Source organism: Miscanthus floridulus, chromosome 1 (assembly GCF_019320115.1).
Source record: "Miscanthus floridulus cultivar M001 chromosome 1, ASM1932011v1, whole genome shotgun sequence".
In the NCBI taxonomy this organism is placed as follows: domain Eukaryota; kingdom Viridiplantae; phylum Streptophyta; class Magnoliopsida; order Poales; family Poaceae; genus Miscanthus; species Miscanthus floridulus.
The window spans coordinates 31,652,000-31,666,724 of NC_089580.1; the positions used below are offsets into that span (position 1 = coordinate 31,652,000).

General features: G+C 48.5%; 1 protein-coding gene and 2 pseudogenes across 1 annotated transcript; 1 reads left to right on the plus strand and 2 right to left on the minus strand.

Moving 5' to 3' along the window:
- Nucleotides 1-3,286: 3,286 nt before the first annotated feature.
- On the minus strand, nucleotides 3,287-3,814 carry LOC136454026 (phospholipase D alpha 1-like; annotated as a pseudogene).
- On the minus strand, nucleotides 3,803-4,950 carry LOC136454037 (phospholipase D alpha 1-like; annotated as a pseudogene).
- A 43-nt stretch (nucleotides 4,951-4,993) lies between these two features.
- LOC136454044 (uncharacterized) lies at nucleotides 4,994-7,864 on the plus strand. Its single transcript, XM_066454596.1, has one exon. It carries the CDS (start codon nucleotides 4,994-4,996, stop codon nucleotides 7,862-7,864), a length of 2,871 nt encoding a protein of 956 aa, XP_066310693.1.
- Nucleotides 7,865-14,725: the final 6,861 nt, after the last annotated feature.

Below are 14,725 nucleotides of genomic sequence, written 5' to 3' on the forward strand. Positions count from 1 at the left end.
TTCGACTATTTTTTTTCGTCCATTTTTTTTTTTGTCCGTCTTCCTCTAACTTACGGATAACAGAGAGTTTTTTCTGTCCGAACTTATATATATAATAATATAACCTATGCTTATACGAATTAGAATAGCTCTTGTTTAATATGATACGAGTCCAATTTCAAAACGTATTAGATCGTGTGGGTGACTGGGACTCCTAAGCCATGCTCACATATATTGTCTACTATTTTTCGATCCCAATACGTTGTCCGTCTTTTCGTGCGATGTAAATCTAGAGTGTCCGTGTCTATGTTATCTACAATAGAGCGTTTCTTTTAACCTTGTTTTTATTTTTTATTGTACCATTATTAATCCTTGGTCCACCTCTGCATGTGGGCCCACATCTACAATAGAGCAGTTCTGGCTGGGTCCGTCCAAATTTAATAAGTCGCCTACGTAGGTCTTTGGAACCTGTTTGAATCTGCTTCAGGCACATTCGAGTCCTATCCTTTCTTCTAGACCTTTGCGGCCGTTTGACTGTACTAGGCATGCTCGGCTACACGTGTCACATATGTAGCTAACTGCACTATTCGATCACACCCTGATTAGATGAGTTCGTGTTTATATATCCGTGTGCTGCTGCAGCGAAACATCTACCAACATGTCATACGTGCGCATGTCCCAACGAAACCAAAGTCTACAGGTACGTGGACTGTTAATCATACATGCGCATGCCCCAACAAAACCCATGCCTACAGGTATGGACTGTTAATGAAATTTGATGTATAACGAATTTAATTAGTTTGCACATTCACGAGTAGTAATCGGACCGTAGCCATGAATAGATGGCAAAACTCATGGCGGAGATCAAGTTGATTAGAGAAACGATTTTTCAGATCGATATTTAATAAATAAATAAATAAATAATAAATATAATATTATGGACTTTCAAAGTGAGCTCCTGTGAGACCCCCTAACTGGGCCGGTCGTGGGCTGGGCCGAATGGATAACACTGTAGCGCAGGGTGATGTGAGGAAGCATGGCCTGGGTTGATGGTTACTGTAGCGTCGCGGAACACTGTAGCACCGTAAGTAGTACCACCTCGGAAGTTGAATCTCAGCCGAACCAACTTAAAAACCCGAGCCCTGAAAAGCTAATGAACTTCGGTTTGAATCTTTTGCACGAAGCGAGGACGAAAGCGCAAGAAAGTTAATTAGTAGGCGTGGTTCATTTCTTGGTAGAGTGGATCTTAGCCGTTTTTTCCGGGCTGGGGCGTTACAAATGGTATCAGAGCCAACTCTCGCGGTTTTACGAACGCATGGCTCGGGAGCTCGGACCGGTAGTGCATGGCTAGCATGGCACTTGGGTCGGGGAGCTGGGAATATGGACGTGGGCCCCGAGAGTCTCGCGGTTTCACAGATATATGGCTCGGGAGCTCGGACAAGTAGTACTTAGGCCGAGGAGCTGGGAATATAAAACGTGGGCCAAGAGAGAGGCGATTCTGGACATTTGTCCTGTAGGTTGGTTCGGTCCTCGACGAGGACGTCGAGTTCTTAAGGGTGGGTGTATGTGAGACCCCCTAACTGGGCCGGTCGTGGGCTGGGCCGAATGGATGACACTGTAGCGCAGGGTGATGTGGGGATAGCCTGGGTTGATGGTTACTGTAGCGTCACGGAACACTGTAGCACAGGAAGTAGTACCACCTCGGAAGTTGAATCTGAGCCGAACCAACTTAAAAACTCGAGCCCTGGAAAGCTAATGAACTTCGGTTTGAACCTTTTGCGCGAAGCGAGGACGAAAGCGCAAGGAAGTTAATTAGCAGGCGTGGTCCATTCCTCGGTAGAGTGGATCTTAGCCGTTTTTCCCGGGCTGGGGCGTTACAAATGGTATCAGAGCCAACTCTCGCGGTTTCACGAACGTATGGCTCGGGAGCTCGGACAGGTAGCGCATGGCTAGCATGGCACTTGGGTCGGGGAGCTGGGAATATGGACGTGGGCCCCGAGAGTCTCGCGGTTTCACAGATATATGGCTCGGGAGCTCGGACAAGTAGTACTTGGGCCGAGGAGCTGTGAATATAAAACGTGGGCCAAGAGAGAAGCGATTCTGGACATTTGTCCTGTAGGTTGGTTCGGTCCTCGACGAGGACGTCGAGTTCTTAAGGGTGGGTGTATGTGAGACCCCCTAACTGGGCCGGTCGTGGGCTGGGCCGAATGGATGACACTGTAGCGCAGGGTGATGTGAGGATAGACTGGGTTGATGGTTACTGTAGCGTCGCGGAACACTGTAGCACCGGAAGTAGTACCACCTCGGAAGTTGAATCTGAGCCGAACCAACTTAAAAACCCGAGCCCTGGAAAGCTAATGAACTTCGGTTTGAACCTTTTGCGCGAAGCGAGGACGAAAGCGCAAGGAAGTTAATTAGCAGGCGTGGTACATTCCTCGGTAGAGTGGATCTTAGCCGTTTTTTTCGGGCTGGGGCGTTACAGCTCCTCATCAAAAAAGAAATATTTTTACAGCTAAGTTGTGTATGCAATTATGATTACAAATAACACTTTTCACTTATTATATTGTAGTTGAGCCGATGGTCCAACTAATTAAATATAAAATGAAGTTTTGAACAGTTTGTTATCAAGTCCCATCTAAATAAATGTCTTTAAGCAGTATGCATGTATCAGTATAATCCTCGTGGGCTAACACCATATAAAAAATTGAGTTACAACTTACAACAACTCTTCATGTCCCGCATGTGATCTAGAGTTACAATAGCTCGCGTCCGATGATAGTTTACATTCCTATTCTAATACGTATTGGGACCCATTGCAACGCACGGGCAAGTTTGCTAGTGATTGTTTATTTGTGAAAAATTGCTCAAATTATAAATGGTTTGACTTACTCGTTTTAGAATAGAGGGTCTCAAACTTCCTATTTTGAAAATAAAAATCAAAAGAGTAAAATACATCGGAGGTCCATTAACTTTCGGTGAAGTGTCATCTAGATCCATCAACTTTGAAACTGCATTTTTGGGTCTATTAACTTTTGTTTGGTGTCATCTAGGTCCATCAGCTTTGACTCTTACATTTTTGGTCCATGAACTTTTAAAATGGTTCACTGCAGGTCCACGCATGCATGCACGCACGTCGGCTTTTTGCGTCGGTGGAGCCATGCCTGCACTCGCCGCCGTCGCTCGTCTGCCAGGCATGCATGTGTGTTTTCCTGCTCGAATCATGACAGGGGCGCATCGCCGCGCGGCTGCCCGACGCGGCCGTCGACGACCTTCTCATCCCAAGCTACTCATACCTCGTGGGGACGCTCTACGACATGGCGCGTGGCAGGTCCAGCAGTGGACGGTGGTGGCACAGACTCGCCGGCCACGCATTGAGCAGAGCCCCTGAGTTCTGGTCCTTGCCGCTGACGAGCCCGGCCCTGGTGGCGTCGTCGGGGGTGTCGGGGAACCCGAACGTGGCGCCGCCGTCGATGGAGCGGAACAGCTGCACGTTCCACGTCTCGGGGTCGTCCGGGAACGTGACAGGCAACGGCGGGATGAGCTCGTCGGTGAGGTCCCAGAGCTGGATGAGCAGGTCCTTGCCGCCCTGCTTGCGCCACCGCTGCTCGAAGTTTTAGAGCACGTCCCACGCCACGGGGCCCTCGAGGCGGCAGTGGATGTTGTGCCACGGCTCCCTCGGCCCGCCCTTGGCGATGGCGGCCGTTGCGAAGTTTGGCTGGTGGAAGTCGTCGTGGTGCACGCCGTCTAGCGTCCGGAACAGCAAGTGGGACGGCGTGTCGTAGCGGCCGTCGCAGAGGTCCAGCCCACCCACAAAGCTGAGGATCCTCCGCTGCCGCTACGACGACCACCCGGTGATGTAGATGAGGTGCTTGGCGCCGCTGATGGCGTCGAAGATGTCCTCCCAGCACCGGTGTGCCTCGTACGTAGCACACTAGCACCTGCCGCCGTCGAGCGAGATCCGCGGGACGAAGCCGTCGAGGACGTGCGCGTCCTGGTACAGCGTGACCCTGCACCCCTGTCGCTGCGAGAAGAAGATGTAGGGCACGCCGGGGTACTTGCCGCTGCTCACGCCCCTGCCCCAGCTCCGGTCCTTGGAGATGTCGAAGTACTGGAGCTTGACGTGGACCTTCCCGCCGCTCTCGAGCGGCTTGCGGTCATTGCCGTCGCCGCCGCCGTCGCAGAGGTGCAGCCAGCGGTCCACCTCGTGGCCGTCGAAGATGTCGCGGACGGGGAGGTAGGCGACGCCGACGGTGGAGGTGCGCGCAGTAGACGTGGAAGGACTCGTACCACCGCGGGCTGGCCGTCTCGTCGGTGAGCGTGCGGGTGCGGCCGACGCGGGCCTTGCCGAGCCCGATGGTGGTGTAGATCTTGCTGGTGCCCTTGCCCACGCCCACCGTGTCCTCGACCGTCTCAACCAGCTTGCGGAGGAACCCAGGAGCCTAGCTGTTGGGCCCGCTGGAGTTGGACAGCTCCTCTGCCTCAAAGATGGTGACGTGAAGCGAGCCATGTGTTACGACTGGACCGGCTCCTGTGACGAGTCCGGCAATGGATGCTGAAGATGGGCGTGAGCTGCTCGCTGAGGACGGGCTGAAGATGCAGGAGAAGAATGGGCCACAGCTACGACGATCCAGTCGGCCCAGAGTTGCTAACCGGCGCGTCACGGGCGCCGAATGGACCAAAGCATGAAGCAAGCGGTATACATACCGAGAGCGAGAGGAATGAGGGTATGAAAGATTATTGTACAAGCTATTGCTTCCATCTGCAACTTCCTCTGACCCCATCCTCCTGCTCTGCTGCCGTCCTCTGCTCTCATCCGGCTACCGACCCAAACACCTTGTACCGATACTGAGTATTGAGATCCACTAAGTTCGTAACAAATTGGTACTCAGAGCCTCGAATCCAAAATTTCATCGCCTGCTTGCTGCCCTGTGCGGAGATCGTCGCCGGTGTTCCGCTGGAGCCCCACGACATCATCCACGACCACTTCACCCGGTTTCGCAAGCAGCTGGGCGATATGGACTCCAACACCAAGCTCATCCTCGACGAACTCAGATCCGTGCAGGCGAATCTCACCGCCCGCATGGATTTGATGGAGAGCTCCGTCGGCAAGCGCGTCGGCTCCCTGGAGGATGCCGCTAAGGCGTTCGACATTTGGCGGCCGAAGGTGGATGCGACGGTGGACGAGTTGCGTGCGGAGGTGGGCGCGATTCGGAAGACGGAGGAGAAGGTGGAGACGTTGCGGGAAGAGATGACCGCGCTGCGCAAGACCGTGAGCCGCTCCGTCCTCGACGCTGCGTCGGCCGTGCCAACCGGGGTGCTGTCGTCGCCTCCAAAGGTGTCCGCGGCGACGATTCCCGCCGGCTGGACCAAATTCAGCCCGTTAGGGCACCGCGAGGAATCAAGCCACCGGGGATTCGAGTATCCAACTCAATCCCCGATCAAGGGTACGCTCACTCCTGCCAATCCTGATCCCAAACCCAAGCTACTTCGTTCTTACTCTAGGTCAGCGCTCATAGCCGGTGTGCCTAGTGGATCGGGTGGGGGAGATGGCCTCTCGCGTCGTCCTTGGCATGGGGAAGGGGTTCCTGGGGGCAATTGGGTTAGAGAGAGATCTCACGAACACATACCCAAAATGAATTTTCCCCCATTTGATGGAGAGAACCCAAAGTTGTGGCTAGGACGCTGTTTGGATTATTTCGACATGTACACGGTACCACACCATCGCTGGGTTAAGGTCGCCACCATGCACATGACTGCAGCCGCGGCTCGCTGGTTTCAGTCCGTGGAAGAGCAAGTTCGTCAGGGAACCTGGGAATCATTTTGTCAGGATGTCATGGAGCGATTTGGCAAGGATCAGCATGCTTTTCTGATCCGCCAGCTCTTCCACATATACCAGGAGGGGCCCGTGCAGGAATATATTGATAAATACACCGGGCTGGTTGAGCAATTGATAGCCTATGGTCGCAATACCGATCCTCTGTACTATGCCATGCGCTTTGTCGATGGCCTTCGCGCTGATATACGCGCTGCTGTGCATTTGCAACGTCCTACTACTCTGGATACTGCCTGCATGCTCGCCTTGTTGCAGGAAGAATTGGTGGAGCTGGGACGACGGCGGGATGTGTGGCGGCCGGAGCCGTTCACTTTTGCCAAGGTGGCGCCACGGGGACCCTTGCCTCTGCCCCCGCCACCTCTTCGGACTGAGCGCCAGGACAAGCCGGCCGTGCCAGGAGCTGAGCCGCAGGACAAGCGTGGACGAGGCATTGAATCCAAGCTGAACACCCTGCGCGACTACCGCCGAGCTAGAGGCCTCTGCATCCATTGTGGCGACAAATGGGTTCGCGGCCACAAGTGTTCAGAGACTATCCAACTTCAGGTCCTGCAGGAATTCTGGGACATCTGCCATTCGGAGGGCTACTCGGATTCTATACCGGTTCCGGATGAGGAAGAACCCCATTGTGCAGCTATCTCCATGGCAGCATCAGGCAGAAATCAACTCGCGCGTGCTATTCAGTTTGTGGGCACTGTCCAGGGTCATCCGGCTCGGATTTTGGTGGACTCCGGTAGCACTCACACCTTTATCAGTCAAGCTCTGGCTTCTCAGCTGTCTGGGGTAACTACTTTCAGCCCGGCTCTCCAAGTCACCATAGCTGATGGTTCTCAAGTGGCTTGTTGCTCTCAAATTGCTCAGTTGTCTTGGTCTGTTCAGCATTGTGATTTTGTCTCCGCAGCCAAGCTGTTGCCTCTGTCATCTTATGAATTGATTGTAGGTATGGACTGGTTGGCTTCTCGTAGCCCGATGCAGGTAGATTGGCACAACAAGTGGATGCTCATTCCCTATGGTCAAGGCCACAGTTGCTTGCAAGGTGAGCTGATGAGCCTGCCCACCGGTTCGGTCATTCAGGTTACCACTATTTGGTCAGATGATGCTGTAGCTCGTCAGGAGCCTGTTCCACCGGAGATTGCAGCACTTTTAACAGAGTTTCAGTCTGTCTTTGCTCCTCCGACCAGCTATCCACCGGCACGCCATTGCGACCATGCCATTCCGTTACTTCCTGGAGCCAGTCCATTCTCAGTAAGGCCCTATCGCTACTCCCCCTTACTTAAGGATGAAATTGAGCATCAGGTGACTGAAATGCTGCAAGCGGGACTGATCCAACCCAGTTCTAGTCCATTTTCTTCGTCGGTTTTGTTGGTCAAGAAGAAAGATGGGACATATCGCTTTTGTGTGGACTTCCGACAACTCAATGCCATCACAGTCAAGGCTAAGTACCCAGTCCCAGTCATTGAAGAGCTACTTGATGAACTCACACATGCATCTTGGCTTTCTTGCCTCGATCTGACAGCAGGTTATCACCAGATTCGTTTGCAGCATGGAGAGGAATTCAAGACTGCCTTTCAAACTCACTCCGGCCATTACGAGTTCCGTGTCATGGCGTTTGGTCTCACAGGAGCGCCAGCCACCTTTCTCAAGGCTATGAACACTACTCTCCACCCCCTGTTGCGTAAATGTGTGCTTGTTTTCTTCGACGACATTCTCATTTTCAGTCGTTCCTATGAAGAGCATGTTGAGCATTTGCGGTTGGTATTACAGTTGCTGCAGCAAGATCAGTGGCAGGTGAAGATGTCCAAATGTCACTTTGCACAACGGCAGCTTCGCTATTTGGGGCACGTCATCTCAGAGACGGGCGTGGCCACGGATCCTGACAAAGTTCAGGCGGTTCTGAAATGGCCTGTTCCGCGGTCTGTTAAGGAACTGCGTAGCTTCTTGGGCCTGGCAGGTTACTACAGGCGCTTTGTGAAACACTTCGGCATCATTTCCAAACCCTTGACGGATCTTCTTCGCAAAGGTGTTGTTTATGTTTGGACATCCACCCAGGATTAGGCCTTCGCAGCTTTGAAGCATGCCCTGACAACTGCTCCGGTGTTGGCCTTGCCTGATTTCAGTCGACCCTTTGCTGTAGAGACTGATGCCAGTGGCACGGGGATTGGTGCCGTCCTTATGCAAGGGGGTCATCCCTTGGCATTCCTCGGTAAAGCTTTGGGACCTCGCTTGCAAGGATTGTCTACATATGAGAAGGAATATATGGCTATTTTGTTGGCCCTGGAGCAATGGCGCAGCTACTTGCAGCATGCCGAGTTTCAGATCATTACCGATCACCGCAGTCTCGTGCAACTGACGGATCAACGGCTTCACACACCATGGCAGCAAAAGGTCTTCACCAAACTCATTGGCCTGCAGTATCGGATTGTATACCGCAAGGGCGCGGACAATGGCGCAGCTGACGCTCTCTCCCGTTATCCTTCTGCGCAGCTGGCCGCCCTGTCAGTTTGTCAGGCTCAGTGGCTGGAGGCAGTGGTTGAGTCATACTCTCATGACGATCGAGCCCAACACTTGATTGCACAGTTGGCTGTGGCTCCAAATTCTGTGACCAACTTTATTCTTCGAGATGGTTTGCTGCGCTACAAGTCCAGAATTTGGGTGGGTGCTGATCCGGAGTTGCATACTCGCTTGATTACAGCAGTGCACTCTACAGCTGTGGGAGGACACTCAGGCATGTCAGTCACCTATCGCCGACTGAAGCAACTCTTTGCATGGCACGGCATGAAGTCAGCAGTTCAGTCTTTCGTCGCTGCTTGTGTTGTTTGTCAGCAAGCTAAACCTGATCGCTCCAGACTGCCTGGCTTGCTGCAACCATTGCCGGTTCCTGGCAATGCCTGGTCGGTGATATCAATGGATTTTATTGAAGGCTTGCCATCTTCGCATGGTTATAACTGCATACTAGTGGTGGTGGACCTTTTTTCCAAGTATGGTCATTTCCTACCTCTCAAGCATCCTTTTACTGCTCGATCAGTGGCTCAGTCTTTTCTGTCGCAAGTCTATAAGTTACATGGTATGCCGCAAGCCATTGTCTCGGATCGTGACAAAATCTTTACCAGTCATTTCTGGCACGAGCTATTTCAGTTGGCTGGCATTGAACTGAGAATGAGCACTGCTTATCATCCGCAGACGGATGGGCAAACGGAACGGGTCAATCAATGCCTTAAGACTTTCCTGCGTTGCTTCGTCCATGCTTGTCCGCATCAGTGGCAACAGTGGTTGGATCAGGCCGAGTTCTGGTATAACACCAATTGGCACTCCGCTCTGGGGCGATCCCCTTTTGAGGTCTTGTATGGTTATGCACCGCGCCAATTTGGTGTCTCCACTCATCCAGACACGCCCATTATAGATTTGGCTACTTGGTTGTCGGACCGAGCTCTAATGTCTGAGGTGATTCGCCAGCATCTGAACCGTGCTAAGCAATGGATGAAGAAACAAGCTGATGAGCATCGGTCTGAACGGCAGTTTCAGCTGGGTGATCTGGTGTTCGTCAAACTCCAACCATATGTGCAGTCTTCTTTGGCACATCGCAGCAATCAGAAACTGGCCTTCAAATTCTTCGGGCCGTACCGTATTCTGGCTCGGGTGGGACAAGTGGCTTACAGACTTGAGCTTCCAGCTTCGTCTTCGGTGCATCCGGTATTCCACGTTTCGCAGCTCAAGAAGTCAGTGGGGAATTCTCATTCTGTCACCAGTCACCCGCCTTCGGACGTGATTCTCTAGAGCGTTCCAGAACGCATTCTGCAAACTCGATCCATCAACAAGGGTACGCGCTCCATCACACAAGGTTTCGTTTTGTGGTCTAATTTGCCCAGGTCTTTAGCTACTTGGGAGGACTTGGAGTTCCTTCGTCAGCAGTTTCCTCGCGCCGCCGTATGGGACCGACTCGGCGCGCAAGGAAGGGGGGGTGTTATGACTGGACCGGCTCCTATGACGAGTCCGGCAATGGATGCTGAAGATGGGCGTGAGCTGCTCGCTGAGGACGGGCTGAAGACGCAGGAGAAGAATGGGCCGCAGCTACGACGATCCAGTCGGCCCAGAGTTGCTAACCGGCGCGTCACGGGCGCCGAATGGGCCAAAGCATGAAGCAAGCGGTATACATACCGAGAGCGAGAGGAATGAGGGTATGAAAGATTATTGTACAAGCTATTGCTTCCATCTGCAACTTCCTCTGACCCCATCCTCCTGCTCTGCTGCCGTCCTCTGCTCTCATCCGGCTACCGACCCAAACACCTTGTACCGATACTGAGTATTGAGATCCACTAAGTTCGTAACACCATGGAGCAGTATCCTCGCCATCCCTCTCGTCGATTTCAGATCACCTGCACATACATACGCAACCAGAGCCAATGTATGATGGCAAACGTACGTACAGATTCGAGCAGGAAAACACACATGTATGCCCGGCAGATGAGCGACGGCGGCGAATGCAGGCATGGCTCCACCGACGCAAAAAGGCGATGTGCGTGCATGCATGCGTGGACCTACAGTGAATCATTTTAAAAGTTCATGGATCAAAAATGCAAGAGTCACAGCTGATGGACCTAGATGATACAAAACGAAAGTTAATGGACCCAAAAATACAGTTTCAAAGTTGATGGACCTAGATGACACTTCACCAAAAGTTAATGGACCTCCGGTGTATTTTACTCAAATCAAAAATAGAGGAAACAAATATGGCATAAAAAATAGGAGAAAAAAAACCGAGAGAAGCAAAGTATCTTCCGAAGGAGTACTAACTGTATCTCTAAACTTCATGTCATCAATGAAGAAAGTATACTTTTGTTAGTGAAAAAAGAAAAAAAGAAAAAACAAGTCCATGAGTGGCAGGCTGAAGCCGAGCGATTCATGGAATCAAGCATGATGATTTGAGTGGACGGTGGCTGGACAGTTGGGGCTTTCAGCCTTTTTGTTTTCAGCCAGGGCTTATCCGTCGGTCAATAGTGGCCCAGTTCGGATGGTATGGTTTTGGAGGAATTTGGATGGTTTGGAGGAATTCTGGATGAATTTGTGAGAGGAAAATACTGTTTCGATGAAAAAAAAGAAGCGGATCAAGCCGGGTTTAAGGGCACGCGAACGGGGTCAGTGTTTTTCTCTCACAACAAATCAACATCAGTCGGGCTTATCAGTCCAGAAACCAACCAGCGAACAGGCCGTTTGAGGGATGCAATAGAGCAGCAACAGGGGAAAAGGTGGGGGTGAAGGGGCCCACAGATGAAGAGGATGTGCAAGGAGAACATAGTGACATTAGATCTATAGCAACTTCAATTAGGGTGTGATTGGTTCCTTGTATCCGGCCTAACTTAGTTCCGTGGATGTACCTTGTGGGTGTTTGGTTGGCTGGGCTAATGGTTGGGCTAGGCTCTAGTCATACAAAAGCATCCCCACCCATCTACTTGTGGCCCTCCACATCCACACTCTAAAAACCACTAGGGTTACCACCCCTTCACAAGCTATCCTCCCTCCTATTTATCTCGCCGCCGCCACTACTCCCTCTCCTAGTCTCATTCGCTCGCGTCTTGCCCCGAGGAAAATCAAACCCTCTCCTATGTGCTTCTTGCCTCTCCTCTCCCTTCTCTAGCATCTCAACTCTCATCCATGGTGCATCCCTCTCATGCCTCATCCCTTTCTTTGGTTTTGGTAGATAGGGATGTAAATCTAATGAGTTTGGTTCACACCTTGTAGGGTTCTTTGATTCGTGTTGTGTTTTGCAAAAGGCAAGTATTTCCCACTGTTCCCCTTTCCTTCTATTCACTCCTTGTAAACCCTAATCCAATCCTTGATGTCCATTTTCGTGTAGTGTCTTCAGATCCATGGTGGTTGTACCAATTTATAACTTGGATTAGTTACTTGTTCCATTTTAGGCTTACATCCAAGATCTCCTCTAGTTGTTCCTCTTCGTGCTTATTGCTATGCTGCTACGGTAACCCCAAATAACCTCCCCTCGTTATGTGGTCCTCTTGTCTGGTCTTTTCTTTGTGTGATTCTTCTTCGTATGGTGATTGACAATACGGTTTACGCTCTCATCCACAATAGTTAGTTCTATGTGGATTGCAAAGTGTCTCTGCTGATGATTATGTTATTATTCATTATAACTGGACAAGTACCTCTGCCTTTTATTTATGTCATTACGTTTATAGTTGAGCACTTTCCACCGCCTGTGATGGTAACAGCTGAGCTCATGCCACTGCCTGTAATGTCATTACATTGTTTGAGCATATACTTTTGCCAAATATTTGCTAATAATCTAGTCTCTAAGTAGTTCATGTATTTTTTTTCTTGATGTGTTTAGATGGTTTCAGGAAACAGTAGGAGTGCACTTACTTTGCATGCAACCACTATGATCGTGGCTATGTATGCATCTTCTTTAGTAAAATTAGATTGGTTAATAACAAATGTCCTTGTACCACCTGTGCCCCTGTGGGCAGGGATGTAGAACGCCAAACATACATGGACAAAATCTACAACTACAATGATGTAGAATGTGTGTCAATATGTTACGTATGAGAGCCCTTTTTTTAGCTATGCAATTTGTTAAGGGGCGGGAACTTGTAGCATACAAGCTTTGTTGAGGGGCAATAATTTTGCAATATATGTTTCTACATGTGGTGGGGCATACCTAGTGGTTTAGGGTGATCAACCAATCCTTTGTGAGATCCATAGAGACAATGAGTAGATACTTCAAGGAGGTATTGTTTGCTATTGGTGAACTTAGACAGGAGATGGTAAAAGTACCATCAAATGAGACGTCATTTAAAATCAATACCAGATCTAGATGGTATTCATACTTTAAGGTGTAGATCAGCTGTACTTAAGTCAAATAGATAGATTTGTGTGCATGCTATGGGCCATAAAATGTTAATGTTCATCATATGTGCATCATGAAGGACTGTGTGGGTTCAATTGATGGTACCCATGTGCATTATAGCACTCAAAATGTGGTAGCTGTTGTTGATTTGGTACTAGGTTTGTGGTGCCATAAGAAATGGGCTACCCCTTGTTGAACTTGTTAAACGTATTTATGTTTTTTTTCCGCTGGCAGGATCATTTCTTATTTAGGGTGGGCTACATTTTCATTGTAGTTTTGTGCATAAATATTTTCTTGACCTTACAAAATAACAAATTTATTTTCTTGACCTTACAAAATGACAAATTTATTGGTAGGAGATACAATGGCATTGCTTTTGTTCATGGAAACTCCTAGATATATCATTAGCAGCGACTATCAATTCAATACTTAGCATTGTTTTTTCTTATTAGCTCTACGATACCAGTACATTTCTTGTCATATATTGCCAATTTATGTCTGGTCGTTTGGCTGAGGAATTGACTATAAACAAAAAGAGTTTCTAAACAAAAATCGATGTGAACTATTTTACTATACTTCATTTCCATAATTCCCACGTCACATGTGCATAGTAAATAATTTAGTGGTAATGCTTAACACTACAACCTACCATGAGCAACCCCCAAAAGTCAATAATCCTGGTACGTTCAACCTTAATGAAGGAATAAAAGGTAATGCTTTCATGTTCTTAACTATTACGAGTACGAGATCTGATGTTTAACGAAAGACAACATAAAGAACCAAGCAATTTTGAAATATTTTCTCAAGAAAACAAAGTGCATAGAGTTTACCAATCTGAGCTACGGAGATATCTACAACAATGTTTCACCAAACATTTCCCAGCTTGACCTGCCATTGGGAAGATTTATTATTGGGAAAACAATTGTAACTACCCAGCATTCCATTTTTTTTTGGTATCCCAATTGCCTAATAAGGTTATAGTACAAACTAATTATATCTAAAGGAAAACATTTATCGTTTGGATCTCATAGCAACAAACAAGTTGTTTTTACCAGGTATAGCAACAAATAAGTTGGTTCACGATTTTCAAGTGAAGCACCTTCAAAGTTCTCAAGTATCATACTGTTGAGCATAGACAATGCTACATTTTTAGTAGTATAGAATCCAATAGTAGAAGCACCTAGCTCAACCACAAATTGGGAATAAAAATCAATTGTATGCAAGTATCTAGCTTTTACAATCAAGCTCTGCTCTGCCCAAGATTCTACTGTTAGCAGTGTTGCCGAGCATGATCGTCCAGAAAAGAAATGACAGTATGATACTACTTAGCCATATACAATTGTTTTCTTATATCAAGATGTGGTTGAGCTAGGTACTTCTACAACTAGATTGTGTACAACTGAAAAAGTAGCATTGTATGTGTTCAGCAACATGATACTGGAGAACTATGAACGTGCTTCACTTATAAATTGGGGACCAACTTGTTTGTTGCTATCAAATGATGGATGTTTTCCTTTACATATAGTTAGTTTGTGAAAAAGCAAGGCAGTTACTGTTCTTTTACGAATGACAAGTCTTCATGTCAGGTCAAGCTGGTGAAATGCCTGATACAAAAGGTTGTTGTAGGTATCTCAGTTAGTCAGATTCGTGGATTATGTACACTTCATTTTCTTGAGAAGACAATATTTCGTAGTTGCTTGATTCTTTCTACTGTATCTCCTTAGACCCCAGATCCAGTACCAATAATAGTTGATAAAAAACATTTTGCTTTGTGCTTGAAGTTGGACTTATGATGATTACTGCTTTTTTAGAGTTGCTTATAGCAGGCTACAAGCATAACCACTAAATTCATTTACTATGCACATGTACTGAGGTGAGAATTGTGGAAATAATGAATAACAAAATAGTTCTCATCACTTTTTGTTTAGAAACTCATATTGTTTATGTTCAGTTTCTTGGCCAAGCAACCAAACATAAATTGGCAATATATGAAAAGAAATGTATTGGTGTTGTATCTCGTGCCACTGACAATAATACAAAAATAGATAAATATAAAA

What these genes read in the sequence shown, in the direction of transcription:
- LOC136454044 (XM_066454596.1), top strand. Translation starts at nt 4,994, where the DNA reads ATGGACTCCAACACCAAGCTCATCCTCGACGAACTCAGATCCGTGCAG.